At 47.9% G+C, this 26,703-nt stretch overlaps 1 protein-coding gene across 7 annotated transcripts in view; it reads left to right on the forward strand.

The window, feature by feature from the left end:
* Positions 1-26,703, forward strand: part of ADGRG6 (adhesion G protein-coupled receptor G6) — a 130,937-nt gene that overhangs the window by 43,204 nt on the left and 61,030 nt on the right. For all 7 annotated transcript variants that reach the window (XM_071218693.1, XM_004452023.5, XM_023586964.3 and 4 more), the window contains exons 3-4: positions 15,881-16,222; positions 18,866-19,492. In XM_071218693.1, the coding sequence (XP_071074794.1) occupies positions 15,881-16,222; positions 18,866-19,492 (969 nt within the window). The remainder of the gene's footprint in view (positions 1-15,880; positions 16,223-18,865; positions 19,493-26,703) is intronic.

Below are 26,703 nucleotides of genomic sequence, written 5' to 3' on the forward strand. Positions count from 1 at the left end.
TCAGGTTCCTTTTGTGAAATTGTAAAACATGAAGTTTTTAATTATAGGTTTTAAAATTAGAAGAGATGCAGTTACAGTATTTATATCTTCTTTGAAGATGAGGACAAAGTCAGTCAAATTGAAAGATATGTTTAGTTTTTAAGCATATTAATATTAAAACACCCATAACTTTTAGATTAAATCCAAAACCATAAAAAACTGCAGCTCATTTATTTTAATATGATACCAAAAAGCAAAAACTTCATTGTGAATTATCTGGTAAAAGAAAAAATTCAGAAAGGAGACGTTCTCAGTTTCTACTCTCCTGGATGGAAGGACTAGGATTTATAATGCCCCAGGGTGTTTTATTTCATGTACTTTACTACTACCTGGCATTTATAGCACTGAATTCCTGTTTCTAAGCCTTATCTACATGCTAAATGAAGTGTATTTAAGATATCTCCCTTGAACAATAGTTACGGTTCCTACTGGTTTTTTGGGGGGGTGGGGTGGGAGGCTGAGAGAGTATTGAGAGAGAAGTCAGAAGCGTCTAGCTTACAAGCTGATACATGATTTATTATTCTGGGTTTATTACCCTGTGAAATGTGGAAAAAATCCTTCTCTAGATGTTGTCACTGATTGCTTTGTTTCCAGAGTATTCGCGATAAGAAAAATATGACATGAGCTCAACATAGTCAAAGAAATGGGTGTTTGAGAAAAAACTGTCTAACAATGTGGTAGCTGGCACAAACAGGGTTTTCTTTATAGGATAATTTTGCAGTAAAGGATACCTGAAAGCCCTTATTAAGACGATCTGAATATTTCACATCATTTTAGCACGCACAAAGCTGTCTCAAGTCATGCCAAGTATGTTTTAAATGTACATAACGAAATATCCACTCATGAAAGAAAGAGCATGACCTGACTTTTCCTCTGATCTCATTCAGAATTAACCTGGCATTTACTTACAAATGTATTTTAAAGAAATCAACATGGAGGAATAGTTAAAGGTTGTGATTGCAAGGACTTATGGGAAAGAAGTTTCCCTTGGGCAGCCAGTCTCATAACTTTTACGATGAACTGGGTGAATGATGTTTTCCTCAGACACCTGGTATTATGTGATATATTCAACAGTACTGCCTTCTCCAAGAGTTTTTGTTAAAGTAGCTGGCTGCCCTGAAACTAAAGAAAAGCCTTCTGCTTCTATCCTATTTGAGACAGTACTTGGTAGGTAAGAATTTATAGAGGATACCTAGAGGATGCACACACACACATACACACAGCTTTGGACATAGGCTATTCAATCTGTTATTCAAGTTCTGATATTTAATCTGAGTCTAGAACTGTAGTCATCAACTGACGGCAGGGATGTTTGCAAAGCCCTTTAGATAATCGGGATATTGCAGGGAGAGGGCAGCGACTGATTTTACTTCTACTGCCAGTAATTCCAGGGAGTCTAGGCTGGGACATTGCATAAGGAGAACTCAGGAGTTCAGCCAGCCCAATCAGGATCAGAATTGTATGTCCCCCAAAACTTGGGTTGTAAATTATAGTCCATCACAAAGGTCAGAGGAGACTTGAGGAATAGGAATTTTGTCTTTTAAAAGCTCTGCACACGTGAAAAGTTTCCTACAAAGTCGTGGAGGACAAACAAAATGTGTGCTATAGATTCACTGATGAATTAATGTTTTTGATATAAAAATGCAATTGTACCTAATCTTACTTTAGTTTTCCATTTGGAAATAGCCAAGGGCAAAATATAAGAGAAAAATCTTAGTATCTTGGCCGTCAGAAGACTGTGACCCTGCTTGTTCACCGGTCACTAGAAGCATTGTATATGCAATGGAAATACTCGTTTGGTTTGTAAATATGAAATGGAACACTATATTACGTCCCTTGCTTTTGTTTAGAAGTCCTTTCACGTCGTGATCCGCTCTGTTTGATTTGGAAGTATTCTTTCTGGTTGACATGCCAGTTTGATGTCTCAATTTTTAGTGTTTCTGACATGCAGACGGAAAGAAACAGAATATCATAAATGTTAGGTTCCTTTCAACAGACTGTGCTGAATATTCCCTCTACAATTGTTTGTCTTACGTTTCTTATAAATTTATGGTCAAAAAATTCCATCAGCTAAATTTTCCCAATGATAACATGGCCCCTGCGTTGGGCTAGAGCATAATACATCGAAAAGGATGGCTTTGGGATTCCACAGTTCACGTTGACTGCTTCGAGAGTCAAAACGGTAAATTCTAGCCAAGGTTTAATCTGTGGCAAAATTGGTATCTGTGGTCTTTAACCATTAAGTTAGCTTGTTGCTGTTGTGTCCTACATTGTGTGGAGAAGACAAGAATGCCAAGCTGTTTTGGGGAAGAGACCTCAGGAGATGCCTCCGAGGGGGGCTTGGACTCTTAGGGGTGCCCTGGTCCAGATGTGTTCTTCATGGTAAGTAGGAGGGGGTCCCCGCTTGCCCAGAGGATAGAGCGATGATAAACAGGGAGCTGGAAGTTCACTCGCAAGGAAAGGAGGTGCAGAAATCTCTCCTCTAGCGTGGAGATGCGGCTGTTTACCAAGATGTAGCCTGCTGGCCGGCATCTACTCCGACTGGTCACGGCCCATGGCTGGTTGTGACTGGTTGTTAAATACTTTTCCTATCGTCCCTACTGACGTTGCCCCATGGGGCTATCTTCCTACTTGGGACACCAAGTTTCAAGGAGCCGATTTGTTGATTTATAATGAGTAATATGTACCGGAGGAACCAGAAGATCGGTGGTCCAGCAATGTGGGAAACCAAATGGCGATCTCGGCACAGGGTACAAGATGGCGGTGACTCCGTTATGCTGCCAAGTGGGTGAGCCTCCCAGGAGACTGGAGCTTCCAGGGGCACGAGGCTGCTGGCCATGTGCACCATGCGTGGCTAGGCATCGTCGTGGAGTTCTTAGACTGCCTGTTGACCCTGCTCAGTGTCTTTCTCTACATCCAGTCTGATGTCAGTTGTCTTCCTGTTCTCAGAAGGATTCTCTTTTTTCTAAGGCAACTCTTAGAAAAGGTAAAAAGAGTTAAAATCTAACAGTTTACTGAACAATCTGATTTCTAAGTTCCTGCGGAGCCCTTCATCAGCACTCCCAGATACTGACAAGGGTTTCCACTCGAAAAAGCAGCTAAATATTCTCCTGGATTCCTATGTTAACTTTTTTCTATTCTGGACCAAGCTACCATGTTTTTTCTGGCCAAACGATTTAAAATCTAAACATAAAGGTTTATTTTTCATAAATATGTTTTGAGTTTGACCTCCACCGGGAACATTTCAAATGTTGTAATCAGTGAGGTTTCGGGTACCCCTGTACAGAGGGCTACTGTGATTATGTTTTTGTGGTTGGATTTTTCTGAACCCATTAGTGACATGGTAATGGAGTGGTGGAATTAAGGTTTTGAGAGTCATCGCGCCACCCTGCTTACCAGAAACTCAAGAAAAAACAAACATGGCTGATAGGTTTATGTTCTCGGACAGCGTATTTTTAAGATGGTGCGTGTTATGCCTTCCAAAGTATACATCACAGGGAATGTGAAAATCTAATTTTGATGAACTGTGCTTCTTACAATTGGACTCACATCAAATGCCAATGGACCAGGTTGAAAAGGCAAATTTCAGTATAGCCACGGGATAGGTCGTTTATCTAGAGGGTACAACATGTACGTTTACATTGTTAGAAATAAGATGACAGGAAAACATTATTTACTTTTTCCCTACATTATTTCCAAGAACTCCCTTCTCTTCATTTCTAGAAACTTTTGAAAGCTTCTGCCACCTTGGTGTGAACTCAGAATGCTCTGCACCAAAGAAATAACTTCCTGTATCTACCTCAAAAGATTCATAGGCCCTCTGAGCAGAGGCATATTTGAAGGTGTCATTTTCTTTTTATAAATTTGGACTTCATAGAAAAATAAACTGGCTTCCAAAAAAATTACTTTAAATCTAAATTGAAGTAAAGTAAATTTAATTTGTCTGCAGTTACGTCGTTTTTATTTGTTCCATAACAATTTCCATGTGCTTAATTTAATCTGGAAAGTTCTGTGTTCCCAATCAGTTAAGAAAAACATCATGATCTTTAAGTTAGCCATCGTTGACCTATGAATGGGTTGGGATTTGGTGAAACTATAATTAGCTAAATATTTTGAAATACACATGCACGTGTGTATGTGTCCCTTTTTTCTCATTCATGTGCGTTGAGAAGTGACTCTATCCCCTGTGTAGGTTAGGCTCTGGATCTTGATGTGAATCAAGTAGTCAAGCTTCCTTACCTTCTGGAGCTAGTAAGTGTGTAGCGTCTTTATAATTGCATCCAGTCATCACCTGCCTGTGTGTATAGCTGTAAACATTCACCACTTTTTGCTCTTTACCTTTTCTAATGTGACTCATCTTACGAATTTGTGGTATTTAATCAGGAAAAAGATCTGACAAGGAAAGCAAGCAACTAAAATTAGATGAAGACTGCCAAGGAAAGTAGTCTTACATGTCAGGAGGTGTAACCCAAGATTTTCAGAATCTCGAAGCCTCTCAGTGGGGGATGAAGGAAATCTCTAACTATGTGTACTGGCATCACTGCCCTGGAATGAAACCCTGAGACGTGGGTCATCTTGGAGTACCGACTTGCTGTGTTTTTCTCCCCCTCCTTACTTCTGTTTTTATTGGCTAACACCCAAAGAACCAAAGAGGAAGTGACAGCAAAGGGCTCCCACCCAAGCTGGGCCTGGGGGCTTTTGTTTTACTACTCTTATTTTCTCACCATTGATTACCAAAGGGGCTGAAGAGGAAAAGGGGCTCGTTCAGTTTCCCATACTGCTGCCCCAATTTTATCTAACAAGATGGCACTCGTTCTGCAGTGATTAATCACAACTATTTATCAAACTTCCTTAGTGCGCAATATATCCTCCAGGCTCCCCCTAAAACCCTGCATCCGATTAACTGCGCCTTGGCATCATCTTTCCTTTTCATTTTTCGCTTTTTTTGTGTTTTCAAACCACCCAAGGCCACTGAAAAATCACACCATTGATATCACTGGATTGTTGTATCAAGGGGGGTAGAATTTGACATCCTCTTTATTAGAACTTCACTAATGTTATTTGCTTTTATTAACTAATGTTATTTGCTTTTATTGCTAGAAAAATTGCTCTAGCTTAACGAACTTTGCTAGCTGACGCCCTTATTTTTTCACATCTCTAAAATGCGTAGGAGGAAGATGTGTAGACACATGCACCAAGTTCAAATGTGACCTGAGAGGCTGCACCTAAACATGGCGTCCTGAAGCAGCTTGCTAGAACCGAGCGGCAATAGTGCGCCTCTGTCTCGGTTGCAGCCCGGGTCTAATTGTTAAGTACTGTGTTTAAGGGGACAGTGGTGCCTTTCACTGAGATACTGCGCTGACAGTGCCAGCCGGGCAGGACGCTGGTTCCGGCCGCGCGCAGGGAGGCTCTGCACGCTGGGCGCAGCTGCGAAGATGTGGGGCTGGCAGCGACTCGGGCGCCAGTTCAAACAGGAACCCAGGCTTGTGTCCAGCGCCGCTGCTGAGTAGCCTAGGTGTTTCATTTCCAGCTCCTGTGAGCACGCGTCTGCGGAGAGGAGGCGGGAGGACCAGGTCCGCTGCCCTGGATGTCTCCCTGTCTCACAGTCTGCAAGAAGTGGCTTTGCTGTCCCTGGGTTGTTAGCGACCAGAGGTTACCCTCGGGTTTTCACTTACATGTCAAGTCCTCTAGGCAGTTTCTTAAAACATCTTCTTCTATGTTTTGGCCAAGGGTTTTGCCTGGAATTTTGAATCCATTCTGATGCTTAGATTTCTCATTGATTATGTTTGTTGTTGAAAATAATGATCGAGGAATTCCATCCGCATGGCTTACTTTCAAGTTATGATTTATGTTCTTTGGAAAAGAGATTTGTCAAACATCATAAATAATATCCTTCAAAGGGATAAAAATGGTTTGATAATTTTAAAATGAGGAAAATCACATATGCAAATGATTTCTTAACCGTTTCACAAGCGGATGTTCAGATTCGTTGATTTATTAAAATGTCACCCCCCTCATTTTGTGTAGTGACCTTAGCTGTGGTTTTTTCCCTTTAGAACCTTATGCCGTTGGCGGGGGCGGTCCTGAGAATTTGAAGATGGTGGTCCTTCAGAAAACTGCTTGATGTTGTGCTCCTCTTAAAAACTGAAAGTCAGCCACTTCTGTTGGGGGGAAGAGACCATTTTGATTTCTTGAGGAGTCAACTCAAATGATCTGTACACTAGTTTTCAGAAAGATCTGGTATCTAAATATATATTTATTTTCATTCATTGAAGAATCCACAACCTATAGTTTCTCATCTTTTCTTGGCTGAGATTTGATTGCAAAATGACTCATAGTCTTCCTATCAAATGGCCTTGCCTAGGAGAATCACATATGTAGATCTAAAGGTTTGTGTTTATGTCAGAATCCCAAATTGTCATTGTTTGAACTTTCCCTTTCAAGTTTTCTGTTCAGTGGACCTCCCTGTATAATTTCAGCAGTTCCCAGGGCTGAGCCTGTCTGTTGGTATTATTTTGATGAGAGTGGGCCGACTAAACCAGGTGCTATAATTTGTACAGTCGTAGAGTAATACTACCCCTATTATTGTTTTAAAGTAACTCCCTTAGATGATACCCTACAAAACTTCCCAGCTTGATTGATGTTCTAAATGGGGTCGTGAAAGGATTCTGTATTTAAAAATAATTTCTCTCTCTGTCTCAAACACCACAAAAGCTAACTGGTAATCAAGGGCATAGATGCAATTTTACCAAAACTGGGAACGGCCACTCAGCAGCCAGAGAAGCAGAGGACAGCTCTGCTTCCCACGCTCCCCAGCAGGGAGGATCCCCCCACCTCCCCGTCTCCAAAACGGGCTTCTATTCTTAGCTGCAGCCTCCTCTTGGAAACTCACTGCCCGTTTGCTCCGTGGACCACCCAGCCCACCCACTGTCGGCGGTTTGGCCTTCTCTCCGGCTTGCCTGCAGGTGTGCCCTCACCCACCCACCTATGACGAGTCATTCTGCCATGTTTCTTAAGTTTAAAAATAGGCTCAACTGCAAGCCCATAAGCAGGTCGATTTTTATCCTGTCCTGGAAACTTACAATTACAAAGTTCGGTGAACTTGGCGTCCTTTCCAGGGCTGCTTTTGCTGGCCCCCGGGGCGCAGGTGAAGCGATTTAAACCAGAGAGGTACGTGAGCTGCTGGGAGCCCACCAGGGCTCTACAAGGTGAGCACGCTCGCCCCCTCGCCCCCTCGCCCCCGGCCCGGCGCAACTGGAAATCGGATAAATATTTTGGTAATGACGTGGCCAGCCCAGCTTGAGCCTTGCTTCTCAGTGGCCGTATTAGCTTCATGAAAGTAATGACCTTATTTTTTTTTCCTTTTTTCAAAAAAAGTAAGCTGGTAGGCATCGAGAAGACACTAAAGCAGCTCTATTGAGGAGAAGGGAGGTGAGTTTTTTCCTGACGTAACCACACTGTAAATCTTCACAGCCTGTCACAGCTTGCTCTCGTTCTAAGCCAGCAATATTTGAAATAGCACAATAAGTGCTATTGCAAGATGTGGGCGCTTCTATGCCTAGGAATGCAGCACAGAGCCAGGTGCTGGCTGCCCAGCAGTGCTGACTGGTCACCCGTGTCGGCTGTGCCTGAGGGACTCAGGGTGGGCAGGTGGGCACGAGCAGGGGGTCTCCTGGGCCCGCACAAAGGCGCTCCTGGCCCTGCTCTCCTGAACCTCACATGCCCCTCGGGACGCCTCCGATGTCCTTGCAACTACCCGGAAGCTTCATCCTGGTACAAGGGGCCGTTGGAGCTCTGTTGGGGATGAGACCCAAACCACTCCCCTTCCGGAAGCAGAAGAGGCCTGCCTTCGGACGCGGAAGCCAAGAGCAGACCCAGCGCAGGCGCCCCGTGACCCGGCGGGCGCCACGAGACGTGGGTTACGCGTGTGCACCTGCCTCTCCCGCTGGCCCCAAACCAGTCGCTCGCTGGATGATGCTTGTTCCAGTTATTGTTAGTATTTTTATTTCTCTGCCTCTCCGCCTGTTTTTGCATTTCATCATGTCATGTTTTATGCATCGTTAATGCCTGTATTCACACTTGAAAGGAAAAAAAAGAAAAAAATACCTTGAAAAAATATAATTTTAGACTTGGAAAGGATCTTGAGATAGTTTCTAGTTCAGCTTCACATGCATATTGTCTGTCCTAAATTACTTTTTTTGGCAAAATAATTACAAAATCTTATCAGCTAGTTCTTTTAATTTTTCTAGAGGGGAGCCCAAATAGAAGAAAAATTTCTACAGCTAAATTTCAGTTTGCTGAAAAGAAGAAGGTAATCTCTCTTCCTTCCTCTCCCTCTCCCCCACCCATACACAAACACTTCCCTAATATGTTATACTTGAGAGATACGTGAAAAGTTAAAATCATTTAAATTTTTTGAAAACATTCTTAGTGATGAAATTTGCTTAGTCTGACAGATAGCATATTTAAACAAGCTGTTCATATGTAAAATAGAGTTTTACTGAATAAATCTCATAGTTTATTTTTATATCTGTATTAGGGAATTTTTACCTCAGCTCTTTCTTCATGCTCCGGTGTTTACCTAAAAATTATTCCATAAAGGGAGAAAGTTATGCCATTTGCATCTATAATTTGCTCTGCCAAACCTTGACGATTTAAACAGCTTCCCTTTATGTGCACAAGCGTAGGTCTTCTAATGCCCTCAAATTAAAGACTCAATGGGAACATTTGAGCTAAGATGAACACTTACCCAATTCTTGCCACCTTCTTCCCAACAGATACTCCCAACTTATTGGAGGGTAAATCTGTAAAACCAAAACTTGCTGTAGTTATTAGCTTCAGGTTTGTCACCTATACCACAGAACATGGAATAAATAGGACGCAGCGACCTGCGCTGAGGTTTACGCTTGGTTTGCTCTTGCCTGCCTTCTTGCCCGCCTCTGGAAGCCGTAGTCCAGACGTCTGCAAGAAGACTAAAGGCGAAAGAGAGCAGGAACGAGGAAACGGAGGAAGGAACGAGCTGACGCGTGGCCAGCGCGCTCTGCTGTTGAAATCCACACGACCCCGGCAGCCGCCGCTCCTTGAGCGTCCTACTGCGGGTTTGGTGCCACCCTCCTGCCGAGGAAGTCTCGTTCGCTCCCATCCTGCGTTGAAAGTGTCGGGGATGCCCTGTTGAGCCAGTGGAGGCCTCATTGCCCTCACGGTATCAGGACTACAGTTCACCTTTATTAGGCTGAGACGTTCTCTACTGAGGCTGGCGATACTTAGCAGTCATTTTCTGGGTAATGCCAGCTTAACCCAGCTTTACCTTGCGACCTCGATGATCTGTAGGGCACGCTTTCCTGTGACATAGCCAAGCGATGCGAACTTGAGGCGAGTGTTTCTTAGAGTTGCCCCAAGTCCCTCTTTAGGGTAAGAAAACGCAGCCCCAAGAACACAGGTTTGGCCCCTTGGCTGCCTTTGGCTCAGCGTCCCTGTAGCCTGGGTCCCGCCCACTCCTCGGGCTGTGGTCTGAAGCTTGCTAGGGACGTGCTGTCCCGAGGCTCAGGCTGCTTTGTCTTCTTGTCATCCCGCGGAGAACTTTGGAGGTAGGCTGCCGGGGCTCTTAGATAGAAGGACCTTTGTTTGCTGGTGGTTCGGTGGTTCATGTCTAAGAGGCAGGGTTTAAAAAATCTGTGCAAAAACACAAATCTGCTTATTTTCCTTTCCCAGAATTAAAACCCTTTGACTTTGCCTCTGCTCTCTCAATCAGTTTTCAGTTTTTTCAGCATGGCTCGCACAATCCTGCCAGACCCGATCCCCGTCAGCCTTGCCAGGCCGTCTCTTCGCTCCTCCACTGGCACACCTGCTTCCCCGGGTTAAGCTCTTACCTGGACAGCCCATGTGCCTTTGCACCTGCCCAGAGACCTCGTTTATTTTTCTCCTCTGCTCCCCTCTTTACCTGGTCCACTTCTACGCACTTCAGGTCTTTGTTTCTTTCTTATCTGTTAAAAGGGCGCTGTTTCTGGGAAGTATGGGCGAAGGCCAGTGCCTCCAGCTGCCTACTGTGTCAGAGTGTCTGTCGGGTTGGATGTTCAGGTCTTTTCATTTATCTGCACGTGTAATGATGTGTAAGCTCCAGGGGGAGGGGGAGCGGGCGTTGACCGTGTCTGTATCCCCAGCACCTAGCCTGGCGCCAGGCATGGGGCTGTGTCGTGTCTGCTGAGCGGGTGCACCTGGGGGTGGTAGGGGGAGCTTGGAGGCGTGGGCAAGGCATAGGTGGAGCGTCGCGTGTGTCCCGCCAAGCGACGTCTGGTGGGATCCCGGCCAAGAGCCTGAGCTGGAGGAGCGCTTGCACGCTTGCATTGGCAGTTTAAGTGGCTCTTTCTGGGAGGGATGCAGGGGCTGAGTTGGAGGTGGCAAGACTGGCACGGAGAGTAGCAAGGGGTCTTTTAAAATTGTCCAGGGGAGAAAGAGGAGAACCTTCAGCTGAGTGGCCATAGGAATGAGCTAAGGGGTCAGGTTGAATGACCACAAATACGGGTAATGGCAGAGCCCCGAGCGAACTTCTGGAAACGGTGCAGGAGAAGGGCCATGGGGAGCACACCATGGACAGCCCTGCCGATGATCGGCAGCGAGCGGTTCCAAGGAGGATCGAAACAAGTTCACTGAGGGGTGGTCTTTGGGCTGTTGGATCTGTGGGCTGTTGGGCTTGGGCCGGTGCGGAGCTGAACACGTGTTCGTCAGCGTTGGACACGGTGGGGTCTGCGCGCAGATGAGCTTTGGAGAGAGAGAGAGAGAGAGAGAGAAAGTGAGCGAGTGTGAGCCTAAAGAGAGTGAGGAGCTGGAGGATGGAATGTGTTGCTGAGTCCCAGGGCAGAAACGGGCACAGAGGACAGCCCCTCTGCTTGCTTTGGTCAGTGGGCACAGATTGTCTGGGAAGACGACAGCCCCTGCTCCTCGGGCGTCTGTGTTCTCATTCCCCTGCGCGTTTCCGCCCCTGTGCTTCCCCCATGTTCCTGTTTCGCCCCCTTGCCCTTTCTGTCCCTTTGCTTGCAGGTGGCCAAGCAGCTGCTCCCCTGGGTGTGGATAACTTCATACTTGTTCTCTGAATGACTGCTCTGGGTCTCAGAGACTCCGATGAGCCACACCCACACGTTTGCTCGGCCCCTCTCCCAGGCCGGGGTGCACCCCCTGCTCCAGGGGCAGGAACTGGGGGGGGCAGGTGCTCTTGGGGGGTGTCAGATGCACACATGGGGCGAGTGAAGGGCCCCTGATGCGCTTTGCTGTGTAAGAGCGCTTCTGGCATGTTCTGAGCTTACAGTCACCGCCTAGGCGTCCGGGCACTTGCTGCTCTGAGGATCACACCTCGGGGTGCAGGATTGACAGCAGGCGGGGGGTGGTGCTGGCAGAGAAAGGCGGGAGCGAGAGGACGTGGGGCTTGGGCTGGAGGGACCCTTGGGAGCAGGGCGTGTTTGGGGGCCTCAGAGGTGCAGAGGGGAGAGAGAAAAACACGAGGGGCTCTTTAGTATAATTTATCTGCACAGTTTTGTGAATTCTTTCTTGGCAGTGCCTAGAAGACAACACGGGCCAAGGCTGGATTCCTCCGGCAGGACTGCAGCAGGGGAGAGGGGCCTTGAGGGGACTCGCCAGAAGGGAGTTAAGTGACAGGCCAGTGGCTGGGGCTGTTTGGAAGTATCCATTACCTTTCCATTTTTTTTTTGAACCCCTGGGGAAGACTCAATCACCGCTTGAGAGAGAACAGTTTCCCATGAAAATATGTAAGGGTGTGTGCATTTGCACGCTCATTTGCTTGTGTGTCTAATCCTCTTGCAAGGGGTGTATCTCTATATAACAAGCTGACTCTAGGCGGATTTACAACAGCACAATTGTTTGGATTCTTAGATAGTATTATCATTCGCGGTTCAATTCAGAATGGTCTTATGCCAAGGTGATTAGGGAAAGGTAGGGTTCCGGAGAGGTAAGGTTTGAGTTGCAAACTTTAGCAGTTCTACAGAAGACAGAGATGAGTTTGAGGGTGTGGTGCATATGAATCAAGATTGGAAAAATCCTATAGCTTCATGGTGCCTCCCCAGGGCAGCTGCAAGTTTTCTTGCTAGGTCAAACCCAGTTGAACTGATTCAAGTACAGTTGTGTCCTTTGGAACTCATGCTTAAGTCACTGTGGTAGCTCCATGTTCAGGCTTCCAGAGGACATGTTGAGTTGGAACCATCACCAAGGGAGACTGAACAGTTTTCTGTTTAACTCTGGGGAAACCAGTGCTTTAGGAGTTTGGATGTGAACTGACATCCTTGGGTGGCTGCTGGAAGTTCCAGCAGGATGCTGGACTGAATGAGGTTACCTGTTTTAGAGCGACCTTCCCTTGGTGGGAACTTGATCTTTGTGCAGCACAGAGGAGGACGGCGGGGAAGGGTGGGATGTCACCGTGGTTGTCACCGTGACTGAAGCGGATGTGCTAGCCAGGTCGTCCTCAGATTCCTTGCAGCGCTAGTGGCCTGAAATCACTTAAATGACAGATTCTGGTGAAGTCGTCAGTTCTGTATGTTACTGGTCCTTTAATGCCTGCCAGCGTGGTTTGTATCGTCCATTTAGTGATGCGTTCTTGAGCTGGAGAAATGCAGCCAGCTGAAACGCGAAACGTGGTTGGTATTGTCCGTTCAGCGATCTGCCCTGATCTGGAGAAGTGCAGCCAGCTCAGCTCTGGAATGGAGCAAGCGTTAAAAGGGATCCTAGAATTCTCCAGCCTCTGGCCCTGAGGTTTAATTCTCAGAAACCACCAAGACTTCTAACTATTCTAAAGCTTTTTAGCAATGAGCAATTCCTTTCATTCATTCAAACTTATCATATTCACATGGGTAATTCAAGCAGTGACTTCAAATAGATGCAAAATGTGTAAAGCACTTCGTTAAATTTTCTGGAAAGAATCTTCACTGGCCCGGCTTTCCAACAAATTCATTAGACATAGTTTCATGAACATTTCCAATAAACAGCAGGATTTACTATAAATACCATTTAACACACCGTAGTAAAAACAGCTCCTCCATCCACAGATCTGGGTGGAAGCAGCTAAAATTGATCCCTGTCTTTATTTACCCCTCAGAATCTGAAATTCCTTTCTTAGGAGGATTTAAAGAACATGGCATTTTCATTTAACCGAGCAGTACTTGTGGCAAGGCAGGGACGAGAGCCCAAATAGCTGAGATTAAAAATCCATTACCTAATGATGATTAAATCTAGATCTAAATGTTGCTTATATATTGAGTTGGGGTTTGGCATCAGTGGAAGGCTTTCCTTTTTAGATTTGAGTTTCGCTGAGGAATTAACTTTTGTAAAAATGTGCATGAGTAAATTACAGCTAAACCTTTGCAAGTGCCAAGGATGGAATTTGGTCTGCTGCTCAGCTGCATCACCTGAAAACTTTGCTTGTAAATCATTGGTGTGAATATGTATCTGTTGCTGAAACCATCCCAAGCCAGATTCCTTGAGTAGGGTGGCCTCTAGAAGATGCTCTAACCTCGTTTTACCAAGGCTGCGTTCAGTGAACTGACATAACTGCCTGTTTAACGAAACCTGTCTCTCAGAGAAAGCAAATTTATTACCCTTATTTTCTAGCTCGTGGGGTGGCAATCACTTCATATTGACCATCGATTGCTCCATTCGGGCAAATCCAAAGCACTCCATTCCAGACTCCCCAATATTCTCCACCAAATTATTACAAAGTTCATTTCTTAAAATATATGAATTTTAGGGTAATGACACTATGCTTTAGAAATTGCTCATTCAAAAATCTGTCTTAATAGAGTACTTCAGTCCACAATTTTGCTTTGCGTCTCTTGTTTAATTGTGACAACTTCTTTTTCTCCTAGAAGGAAACGAGACTTACATTCCGAAGAGCTGATAGGAATCTTGGTCCTCCTAACAGATGTGTAACGTGGGACAAGTTAGATAAGCAGTATGAACCTCATTTATTTCATCTAAATTCAAAGTTTATCTGACATCACATTCAGGCCCGGTAATTATTCCTACTCAGCGCTCCGTCTCGAGGAGCTGCGCCAGCCTGTCCAGGGAGGAGCAGTCTCATTGCGTTTTGTTCACAGTGATGGCCCAAGAGAAGACTCGACTGGGGGTGGGGGGTGAGGGGGTGGGGGCGTGCGCTGATTTCCTCTCAAGTTATGGATGCTTGGATTTTGCTTTATAAGATCTAATAATAGCCAACATTAGAAAATGGTGCCAGCACTTTGCCAGCTATGCCTCTCCCAGGACTTTCAGTCCTGACCCTTTTAATCTCTCCCAGGACCTGGGAAGTGAATGCTGATATCTCCACCAGGATAAGGTGGTGAGGCGGAGGCATGGAGAGAAGACGTTTCCCAGCACAACCTAATCAGTGCTGTGGGTTGAATGCATGTTTCCTGCCCCTTTCATTCAGCTCTTGGGGGAAGCACATGGCAAAGGTAACGTGCCAGGCTAAAGGCGGTTATGGCTCCAGGGGCTGGCCTCCCTGTTCTCAAATGCTGATGCCCGAGGCCTGATGAACGAGGCAGAGATTGCCGCTCGCCTCCCTTTATTTTTATTTCACTTTATCTCTGCACCTGCTACTGGGTAAGCTGCTGCTTTCTGGCCAGGATCACTCCTTCATGCTCAGTAACAAGAAGCTAAACTTGTTGAAGAGGCCAAAGCATCTCAGTCCTGCATTAGGAGTGAAATAATTGGGCCAGGAGCCCCAGAGACCCGTCCAAATGTTTGTTGCGAAGCTCCTAGACTCTTTCCCTGTTTTCCTGACTTAGAATTTATTCACCTTAGCTTCCGACGTGCTCCTTCATCATATTTTGATTTAGCCGTGTTTCCATTCATTAGGCTAGGCGTTGCTCATTCACTACTGAGGAACTCCCCTGTGCCCACTGCCCTGGGAGCTGGGGAGTGGGATGCCACATGAGCACATGGCAGGGGTGGGAGAGGTCGGGAGATCCTGCAGGCGTCCCCGCCCCTCTCCAGGCTCTCACATCCCTCACTTTACTTTCCTCCATTCCTCTATCACCATCCATCATTATGTTCTATGATTATGTGTTTCTCTTTAGGTCTAAGACTTGAGTGCATGAATCATTCAGAGACATTGTTGATATGCAGGAAAAACTAGCTATTTAGAATAGGGCCTGACACTTAAAAGGGGCTTTGGCAAATATCTACCAAATGAATGAGTAAGCAACAACATCACCCAGTATGTAATTACCAACTATGGAAAACAAGCGAGATAAGTGAAAGAATTTCCAAAGCTGTTAATATTCCACACAGACAAGGTGATGCTGTCTATTTGAATTTTGGAAAAAGTACCATCAGCCGGAGATAACCTGCTGATCAGCGTGGGTAGCTTTTTATTTAAACATGTGTTTCCCAGGAGTTTCTCTTCATCGCCATCATGGTTTGAAACGCTGAGCGTTGCCTTCGTGGCTCGTAGCTTGCCCCCTCTGTGCCAGTAGTTCAGTTCTCTAGAAAGGGCTTCTTAGCCCCAGTCTGTGGTCCTTTGTGAAATCTACCCTTTGCTCCTGAGGCCTCAGGGCCTGCCTGAAGCTTTATGGGGCAGAATTCCCAGGGCTTCCATCAAACCCAGAGTATATGACCCCTCGAGTCGAAGAATCCGTGCTGCAGAATCGTGAGTTTCTCGCTGACTCTTCCTGGCTCTCGGCACTGTCTTCTCCTGGAGATGGTTCCGTTTTCCTTGCAGATTTCGTGTTGCCTTCTGGTGTTGCCGCTTGTTTACTGCCGGGCCGTCCCCGCGGGTGGGGCGTGCGGCTTACTGTGGGCATCTCGTCCCAGCCTCACCGCCTCTCTTTTGTCCGGCCAACAGTGTGGGGCTTTGCCAACTGCAGGCTCGTGCTGTCGAGTGCCTCCGGGACCTTCACGTCTCCGTGCTACCCCAACAACTACCCCAACAGCCAGGCCTGCCTGTGGACCCTCCGCGCCCCCGCCGGCTACGTCATCCAGATCACCTTTACCGACTTCGACATCGAGGAAGCCCCCAACTGCATTTACGACTACGTAACCCTTGACAATGGAGAGGGCCAGACGAAATTTTGTGGTGCCACGGCCAAAGGGCTGTCGTTCAACTCCAGTGCGAACGAAATGTACGTGTCCTTTACAAGCGACTTCAGCATCCAGAAGAAAGGTTTCAATGCCAGCTACATCAGAGGTATGTAAACCCAAGTTGGGGCCAGACTTCTGCTTTCATTTAGCGTGCCCTGCTATAAACACAAGAGCCCGAAGACAGTCGGGCTCTTTGATGTCAGTGTGAGTGATGGTGATGAGGATTTAAGGGCAAGAATCTGTTCGTAGCCTCTGAACATTTTCATTAGCAATGCGTAGCTACCAGATCCAAAATCGGTTACAAGTAGAGCTGACTTCTTTCATATTGTTTATTTGCGGAACATTCAAAAGCTACTTGGATACACTGTCAAGGTTCTGCTAATAATTAAACATCTCTCCACTGATAATTGACAACAGCCCTATTTAGAAATCAATTTATTTAGGGCTTTTAAGATGTCCTTTTAAATAACTACGCTAGGGGACAGATATAGAAAATTAACATGTGAAACTAAAAAAGAACTACTGGTATCTTAAGCTAATACACAGCATAGATCAAGGAAAACACCCTGAAAGTGCTTAATTAAAGAAAATAAAACAAATTTATCAGATTCTGGTGCATAGTAAAGTTTAAATAATCTCATTTTAAAAAACCCCAAAAACTATTTTTGCCCAAGTAAAACCCAAGCTTCAAGACTATGAGGTTTATTTATACAATTTTTTAAAATCCTGAGCTTCCTAAGGAGATGCTGTGGTACAAAAAGGAAAACAAAAGAAAGGCCCAGCTCTGAAAATGGCCAACTCTTGCTACTGTAAACTGTGTTTCTTGCTTATGGAGTTATTTGCTGTTTTTGACAGACATTGACCTTAGGTCCATGTGTGGTTAATCAAAACACACATGCTTTAATTAAAAACAAATAATACTTAAAAAATAACACTTTAAAACAATATCTTTTAAAATAATACTTTTAAATTATAAAATAATTTTGGAAATAAAAAAGAAATTAGAATCATCTGTATGTCCCCCATAAGCCCTAAACCCTAATGAGCTCTTGTGGCACGTGTATCTTCTCAGCCTCTTAATGTTGGTTGTGCCTACAGAATATTGGGTTTGTCGTATTGCAGAGTCCCTAGAACGTAGACCTGCAAACTGCTTCATTTTCTTTAAGCAGGCTAAAATCCATGATTCTATTGAATTCCATCATGGTTGTTTAACTAGTAAATTTAGATTGAAATGGTGTTTTTCCCATAAAGGCTTTCTTGGGGTGGATGAAAGGCGTATTTAAAAGCCTGTTGTGGGAAGCCTGTTTATGGGAGGAGGGGTGTTTCCCGGGCAGTCAGCACGGAAGGGTGCATGTGCATCTGGGCTGGGAGCCCAGGCCTGGACCCGCTGTCTTCACCCGCTCTGTTGACTTGGGGTTATCGTGGATCCAGCAGTCGTTGGTCTCTCTAGTTACAGTGCAGGCGCTGCTCCCGGGCTTTGCAGGTCTGAGCTGTCTGAACCCTCGCTGGTTACCTGTGCAGTAGGTGTGCAGGTGAGGAGACCAAAGCAGGGAGGCGGCGACATGCCCGCGGTCAGGCAGCCCCCAGCGCAGGGCGACGCCGCGGCGCTGCCTCTCGTGGTCCCTCCTGAGCCGGCGCGTGTGCTCAGATGTGAGCACAGGAGACCCCAAGATGCACTTTTCACTCGACTCCCTCACTGGACTGTCTCTGCATTTGTTCCTAAACGAGCCTGGACATGGGGACAAAGGGCAGAATTTAGCGTGTCTAAGGGTGACAGGGTAGTATAGGAATGTCTGGGAAGAAAGGAAGGCAACTGGTAATGAAAATAAAGCTATTAGTTACTTGGTTCAGACACTATTCGAAAAACATAGCCTGTTTCCGAAAATCTTTATGTGTATAAACAGAACTTTCCTGAAACCAATATTTTCTTAATTACGTGGGTTTTGTTTGCTTGTTTGTTTTTGTTTTTAAGTTCAGGGATTGAAAAATGTTTGTTATCCTCTTGACTGGCTCCATCCAGAGGTTTGGGTGTGAGATTCAACTATGGCTGGCTTAAAATTGAGCAGGATTGCTCTGGACCTTTTTCTTTTTAAGGTTTGAACCCAGGGCCTCATCCTCTGTGCTACACCTGCTCCCCTCTGGACTTCTCTATCCCCTAGGATCACGGAAAGCCTGATCTCTGCCTCCAGAGTCGGAAGGCTGGGAGGAGAGGGCATTGCATCTGGAGTATGGATTAAGAGAAGTTTTATCAGGAAGAGGGAGAAAGAGAGGAGAAAAACTGAGGATTAAGTTGTGGGTCAGTGCGTTGTAGGGGAAAGGGCATGGACTTTGGAGGCAGGCAGAATAACTTGGAATCCCGGCTCTTCTGCCGAATAGCCATGTCATTCCATCCTCTGAAGCACAGTTTCCATTTTTTTTTAAACAAAGACCACGTTAACTCAACATGCAGAGTTACGGTGATGGTGTATCGGAGATAGCGCTTACGGGCACAGCCGGCAGTGCCTGACAGTGTGCTTTCGATAAGTAGCCCTGATGGCTGTCATGACCTCGTTATGGAATCAGACTGTTGGCCATGGGCTGGTGGTAGAGAGAGGATGGACAGACAAGGGGGCGAGTGTTGGGACAGCGGCAAGGACCCGTTGGTGTGTGCGGGGCGGTGGAGCCGCCTGGCACAGCCAACTCTTTGCATCTCACTGGTCCACGTTCTGAAGTTCACACGCGTTCTCTCTGCTGTTATGTTTTGTCCTAGTTGCTGTGTCCTTGAGGAATCGAAAGGTCATCCTACCCCCGTCGCTCGATGCTTACCAGGTCTCCGTTGCAAAAAACGTCTCCATTCAGCAGCTCAGTGCTTTCACACTGTGCTTCGAAGTGACCAAAACTGGCCCCGGAGACGGTGACTGGATTGTTTTCTCTTACTTGCACGCGTCACTCACACCGTTGCTCAGTTTCGCAAAGTACAGCAGCGACTATGTCCTGTCTATCCACGGTTCAAAATGCTTGCTAAACGGTGCGCTCCCAGTCCAGAAGGAGAGCGAAGACCTTTTCACGGAAAGCTCTGAGCAGCTCTGCCTGGTTTGGAATAATTCTTTGGGCGCAGTGGGTGTCAGTTTCAGAAGAAACTATGAAACGGTTCCGTGCGATTCCACCAGGGGCGTCGTCATCCCTGAAAATGGGAAGTTGTTTTTGGGCTCCGTTCAGCAAGAAATTGCCTCGCTAAAAGGGGACATTTATAACTTTCGACTTTGGAATTTTACCATGAATCCCCAAATCCTCTCCAACCTCAGCTGTGACGTGAAAGGGAATGTGATCGACTGGCAGAACGACTTTTGGGCTCTCCCCAGCAGAGCTCTGAAAGATGCCGACAACTTAAGCTGCGGTGAGTCCTGGCTCTCTTCTTTGAGCATTGTTCTCTAGGTACGTTGGCCAGCAGGCGATTCTGTGTATGTGTGCTGTGCCGTGGTCGTCCATGAACTCTTTTAACTTTTAAATTACCTGCTTGGCCAGGCTTGTTCAATCAACCCGTCTTACTTGTCTTAAGTTATACTGTGTCATAAAGCATCACATGGTTTATCGTTCACGTAACCAGTTATAAGGAACCATGTCTCAAATAGAAATGGGACCACCAAGATTGAAACAATTAAAAATGATAATAAGCCAGTCTTTGTCATCTTGGAATAAAATTTCAGTGACATTGCTTGAACACACACCGCCAGCCAGTGTTAAATACCCCAGACTGTCCATTTTATGACAATCTGCATCATTGGCAATTATCAGCTTTGTCTCTTTTTGGTTGCTCTTTGAGAGGTTTTATATGTGGTGTTATTGGAAGTGACTAAATACAGAGTATTTAGGGAAATGTTTCTGTGCATTGGAAGTTCACTTAAAATGGACCTGCCCCAAGTAGTCTCTCTGTTATTGTAATTCTGAAAGTCATTATTTTATTTTAGGACCGAGTCAGGTGAAAAGTAGCAATTCCTTTACCGATTTTGAAGGTTACGTGATGAGATCTAAGCTATTGATCGTGTATGCTCTTTTGGCACAGAGAGGGCTCCCCAAAAGGGAGAGAAGGGGCCTCACCTGCCGTTACTTGTACTTCACCTGGAGGGACTTTTATCCGTGCGCGCCTCCGCCCTCGGCAGCCTGGCCCAGGACCCCCGTGCAGGCCTGAGCCTCCCCTCAGGCCTGTGAGCCCCGTCCCCGCCCCACGGGGTCTACCCCCTGTGACAGGCCGGAAGGGACGGCAGGAGAGAGTTCCTGCCCCTGCTGGAAAGAGGGGAAATGGGGACCCTGTTCCGGAGGAGGCCTGGGGAGCTGGCGGGGGAGGGGGATCCCCGTCCCCTCAGTTCACCACGGGCTAGAGGGGAAATGGGTGTGGGGTGGGCGGAGGGACCCATACTACCTTAGGGCCAGTGCCGGGTGAGCTGGGGTCCCTTCTCTTTAGGACTTGTGGAGAGAGCCGTGGGGGTCCATCCCCCTTAGGACTTACAGGGTAAGCAGTGGGGTGCCCCTCCTTAGGACTTATGGGGTGAGCAGTGGGGTCCCTCCCCCTTAGTGCTTATGGGGAGAGCAGGGGGTCCTTCCCACTTAGGTTGTACAGGGTGGGCAGTGGGGGTCCCGTCCCCATCTGTGTTTTGGGCCAGTACCCTAACAATTGCCAGAGCTGATAGCCTTCACAGCGGGTGCCTTCTAGCCCCCCGCACCCGCCCCTCATTTCCTGCGTCCTGGTTGCGTCGGTGCAGGATGACTGGAGGAATTGTCCAGGGCCGCTTCAGGATCTTTCGCGCCCAGAAAATTGCCTTGAAACTGGGGTGCGTTTCAGAGCGAGCAGGGCTGAGGGTGCGGCTGGGATGGTGGGTGTGCGGGTCCCGTCGGGCGGCGGGGGGTCCGGGCCTCCCCAGCGTGGCTGTGGAAAGATGTTAGCCTCCCAGGGCCTTAGCAGGGTATTTGTTTTAGTTTTTGTGTTTTTTAGGGTATTTGCTTTAAACAGAAGGAGTCAGGTTTCTTTTCTGCAGGGCTCTTGGGACCCCTTCCTGCGACCCCTCATGAGCGGCCACATTCAGGCTTCCCAGCCTGTGCGCCAGGCTTCTCCGGCCCGGGAGCCGCGAGCAGCCACCTGCTTGTGCAAATAATTTTCCTGGAGCACAGCCACACCGTGGGCCGATGTGGGGCACCCGTGCCCTGAAGCCATTTGGGCAGCTCGGGAAAGTACCTGCTGGGACTCGGCGCCAGAGGCCACACGCCAGGGCCGGTGGCCCTCAGACGTGGCGGTGCCGTGGCTTTGTCCAGCCGTGAGGCACCCCTCGCGCCATTGTCCTGCCCCGGTCGTGTGTCCCTGGCCAGCCGTGCCTTCTCTGCCTCTTCCTGGAGGGCAAATCGAAGCCTGGAGGATGTGAGGGACGCATGACCCCTGCCCCCGGCCCGGCAGGCCCCGGCATCTCTGGCAGACGTGGCAGTGCTGGTGTGCCTCGGCTCCACGCTCCCGCACCTTCGCCCTCTTTCCGTGCAGGGAGCACAGGCCTGCAGAGGCCATGCCTTTGAGCCGCCGTTGCCCTTATTGTGGTTTCCTGATGTTCCGAGGTGACGTTCGCCAGCCCGCTGCGTCCACTCAGTCAGCCCGGGCTGGGTTCCGTGAGTCACGGCGCAGGGGGGGATTTCCTGCGGCTTAATCATCAGCTCTGGGAGTTGAAGGACCCGAGTCACTAATTAACGGACAGGAAATACCTGTAACAGAGATGGTATCTCTCTAGGCTTGTGAGCTAAGCCACACTTCAATAAAGGAAAGAAAGCGTGCTCTATTAACATTTTGACCTTTCCCTCTTTCCAGAACTCTGGCTTGCTGTTGAAGGTAATAGTCGTTTCCAGCAACTGAGGGTCGGTCCAGTAGCCAATGAGAAGATGGAATTTCATTCCTGACATTCCATTGGACTGACAGTGTCAGTTTCAAATGAACTTTTATTCCAGGATTGACTGGTGATCGCCAATTAATAGCTGTTCCAAAGGTCCATGACTAAATACATTGTAATGTGAAAATGAGCTAGTGGAACAGAACAGATAGTGGAATGTTGAAGAGTAGAACACCGTCATTGGTTTCAAATATTAAGTATCTCATCAGCCTTAATGAAATCAATTTATTACGAGTATTTCAGCAATTCCAGAGTTTGACTTTTTTGTTTTCCTATACTTTTCTAAATATAGTTGGAGATTTCTTTTTTTTTTTCTTTTTTTTTAGGAGGTGCTAGGGATTGAACTTGGGACCTCGTACATGGGAAGTAGGTGCTCAACCGCTGAGCTGCGCCTGCTTCCCTGGAGAATACATCTTAATTAAGAAATTTCCAGCAAAGTTTTTCTCTCATATTTAATCTTTTCTTATCAGTCCTTTTCAGAAAGAAATGCTTTATTTGGCAGCAATTCCTTTTCATTTTATAGCAACATGATTTTTCTTAGAACCATATTATTAACCATATTTCATTTCTGACCTCTGTGGATAGACAGTTTCCCTGGTGGACTCTTTAATTATAGGTGCAAATATTTATTTGCCTGTGTTATGATTCAAGAGTAGTTACTGGCGAAGGTCCATCGATTTTCAGAGAGAACAGACAGTGCCTTCTCTACCACTTTTGTTTATTTTACTGATGGCTTCTGTTTCCTGAGGAGTAGGCAGAATAACTCAATAAATAGTCCGAGCTCAAACAAATTCCATTTAGGTAACTGGCACTTACTAAGCACTTCTACCTATCGGCCGCTGTTGGTGTAGAGAGAAGACAACATTCACACATACTCAGCTCTGTTATTCTTCACTGGAAGATCCTGGATTGCACTGACTTCTGTTTTCATCTCCAAAATTGTGCACCTGGATACTAAGGCTTCCTGGCTCTTGGAATTCCACCCTCCCACTCATTTGCAATTCTTGCAGTTCTGTCCTTTCCTGCCATAAAACTCTGATTCACTGTTAGCCTTCTCCTTCCCTCCCCAACGAATTACTGGGTGTAGTACTCTTTGATTACAAAATCATTTTTTTGAAGAATAAATTAGAGATAAAATCACTTTATCTTTACAAAGTATTTTATCCTTTGAAGATGACTCAACCTCTTTATGAGCAAAGAATAGCTTCAAGAAATAATTTTATTTAAAATGTATTTTTGTGAAAAATATAAGATCTGTCTTAGTAACAGCTGCAAAGAGAGATTTCAATTCCTTTGTTTTCCAGTATTGAAACCTACGGTGAGGGCTTTGCTACTGTTATTTAGATTCTCATTAAGTAGCGTGTGGCATGAATTGTTGGCTACACAGCAGCCTTTTTAACCACCACTTCTGTAAATAAATAATGACTCCTTTCAGAAGCATGCTTTTGGAAGAATAACAACAGAAAGTGAAGAAAGAGGAAGAGTTTTGGTGCTTTTGTATAATTGTCCATGTTCAGCGATTACATCCTTTTTTTCCCTCAAGAAAGTCTGGCTCTAAATTTTGCAGCTAATGTGAAATTAGCATCTTTAAACTCCTTTGTGGTATCCAAGCACATCAGCGAATGCATGTGGATCACGTCTGGAAACAGGACATTGATTCGTGACTATTTCCTATGGAGGAGATAAGATGGTCTGCATTTCCTTAACAATCTCTGCTTTATAAATCTTGTCAGTTCATGAAAATTGGCCTTGAGAAGAGACTTGGTGATGCAGATACACTGAACATGAAACTGGGTAGAAATAAAAAGTTGACGTCCACTTTAACTTCAGGAATCTGTATATGTCATTTGCAGTATTTGTAATGCAAGATTGCATTTATCAATATAATTTCCTTCTGAATAAGTTGAATTCATCACTTGTATTTTCACCATTTCTCCTGGAACAATCTTTAAATTTAATTTCTTTTGTTATAGTGGATCATCATAAAATACTGTTTATTGAGTATTTAAAAATCAGTGACAGGAAGAGGATATGGCTCAAGTCATAGAGCTTCTGCCTACCATGTGCAAGATCCCTGAGGCCTCCTGGTGAAAAGGAAGAGAAAGCGTGCCCATGTGGCAAGCCAGTTCCTGCACAAGTGAGTCACGCAGCAAGATGGTGACGCATCAAAAGAGAGACTAGGGGAGAGTCAAGGTGAAGCGCAGCAGAGACCAGGAACTGAGGCGGCACAATTGACAGGGAACCTCTCTCCACATCAGAGGTCCCCAGGATCGAATCCTGGTGAATCCTAGAGGAGAGAAAATGAGAAAGGAAGACAGCACAGAAGCAAAATCAGCAGGGAGGGAGGAAATAAATCTTAAAAAAAAAAAAAAAAATGAATGGCCATTTGCTACATAAGAAGCACCCCAGAAGAATTTAAAATCTGAAATGACTGGTAATTTAAACTACCAGTATTACAGTGTCCCATAACAAGGATGTCCCATGTCGAACTTGATCATGGTTGCTGTATAACGGTCCTGAAAAATGTTCAGGAAAAAGTTTTAACTATCTTAAATGCTAATCACAACTCTTCCTGTTTCCATTCCTTCCTTCCACCTCTCAGCCCCTTAACACACAGTTAGCCTAGAAACGCCTTTCCCCCAACGCTGCCCCTTCCCTCCACACCGGGAGCCTTCCACTGCCCACACTGTGCGATTTGAGACGCGCGGGGACCTGGTCAAGGCGCCCCTCAGCTGGACGTCACGTGGCCGAGATGTCACCAGTCCTTCGTTTAAGGCTTTTTGGTTTTCAGAAGTCCTTTACTGAAATGTCAGGCCCTATTGGAGAAGCGGGGCCCTGGGCGCACGTGGCGTGTGCTGGGCGAGAGCAAGGGGCGGGAGAAGTGGAGGTGCAGTGGCTCCTCGGTGAGTCTGAGCCTGGCCCGCCCTGGGGCCTTGGGGTGCCTCTCCACAGCCCCCGGCCCAAGCCTGGGGTCAGGGAAGCCTCCTCGGGCCCCTCCGTCCCCACATGAGGAAACTGAGCCCTGCAGAGGGGCCGCCGGTCGATGCGTACCTGGCCCTCCTTCAACGCTGGATGTTGGCCCTGGGGGGTCGTCTCCTCACCGGGAGGCCCCGGCCTCCTCTCCGGGAGCGTCGCCCCCTCAGTCCCTGCCTCCTTTCCAGGTGTCTGCGCCGGGGCGCGGGCTTCTCTGCCGTCCGCCCTGTTTCCTCTCAGCCTGCGCTCTTGCCCAGCACCTCCAGCTCGGGCCTCCCTTCCCTGGGACAGGACAGGCCACTCGGCCCATTGTGAGCAGATGCCACCCGGGGCCTCAGCTTCCGGGACCCCCACCTGCCTCCGCCCCTCGCCCGGCACGTCCCAGCTGCTTGATGAGCCCGTTTTCCCTAAAACAAGCCAGCGCGTGCGCTCGGTCCCCTCTTCCCGCGTCCAGTCGTCCCCATGGTGCCCGCCCTGCATGCAGGCCTCTTCTGCCCATCTTTGCCTGTCCGTCCCCACCGGGTGTCCACGTGTCTGTCGTTCCTGCTTCCTGGAGTCTCCTCTTTCAGTTCCTTGGGAGACCTAGAAAGTGATTGCTTTACTCTCTCAATCCAAGTTTTCACCTGCCTTCCCTGGAGTCTCCCCCTCGCCTTGAACGCCACGTCCAGCCTGTGAGCCGCCCCTCGTCCTGCTTCCTAAGTTCTTCCACTGAGACTGAGCCCCCCTCTTGTGCAGGGGTTCACAGCGCCCGGGCCAGTGCCCACAGCTCCTCCACCAGCTCCCATCGATGCCCCGGCTGGTGCCGCCGTCATTCTTCTGCCCCCCCGTGACACCGATCTCTGCTTTCCCCCCGGGCTCAGAGTCGGGCCCCTGCTGCTCTCCTGGACTCCCTTGGACGCGGTCCTGCTGGCCGCCCGCCAGGCGCAGGACCTGCTGTGCACCCAGAGAGCCCGGGAGCCTCCCCGCCGGCCCTCACTGCCCTGGGTGGGCTTGACCTCGTGCTCCCCGGGCGGGCCTGGCAGTGTGGACAGTGAGCCCCTGCTCCCCGGGCGGACCTGGCAGTGTACACCTGAGCTCGTGCTCCCCGGGCGGGCCTGGCAGTGTGCACCTGAGCTCCTGCTCCCCGGGCGGGCCTGGCAGTGTGCACCTGAGCCCCTGCTCCCCGGGCGGGCCTGGCAGTGTGGACCTGAGCTCCTGCTCCCCGGGCGGGCCTGGCAGTGTACACCTGAGCTCCTGCTCCCCGGGCGGGCCTGGCAGTGTGGGCCTGAGCTCCTGCTCCCCGGGCGGGCCTGGCAGTGTACACCTGAGTTCCTGCTCCCCGGGCGGACCTGGCAGTGTACACCTGAGCTTGTGCTCCCCGGACGGGCCTGGCAGTGTACACCTGAGCTCCTGCTCCCCGGGCGGACCTGGCAGTGTACACCTGAGCTCCTGCTCCCCGGGCGGACCTGGCAGTGTGCACCTGAGCTCCTGCTCCCCGGGCGGGCCTGGCAGTGTGGACAGTGAGCCCCTGCTCCCCGGGCGGGCCTGGCAGTGTGGGCCTGAGCTCCTGCTCCCCGGGCGGGCCTGGCAGTGTGGACCTGAGCTCCTGCTCCCTGGGCGGGCCTGGCAGTGTGCACCTGAGCCCCTGCTCCCCGGGCGGGCCTGGCAGTGTACACCTGAGCTCCTGCTCCCCGGGCGGGCATGGCAGTGTGGACAGTGAGCTCCTGCTCCC

This window comes from Dasypus novemcinctus, chromosome 11 (assembly GCF_030445035.2).
Source record: "Dasypus novemcinctus isolate mDasNov1 chromosome 11, mDasNov1.1.hap2, whole genome shotgun sequence".
NCBI classification, from domain to species: Eukaryota; Metazoa; Chordata; class Mammalia; order Cingulata; family Dasypodidae; genus Dasypus; species Dasypus novemcinctus.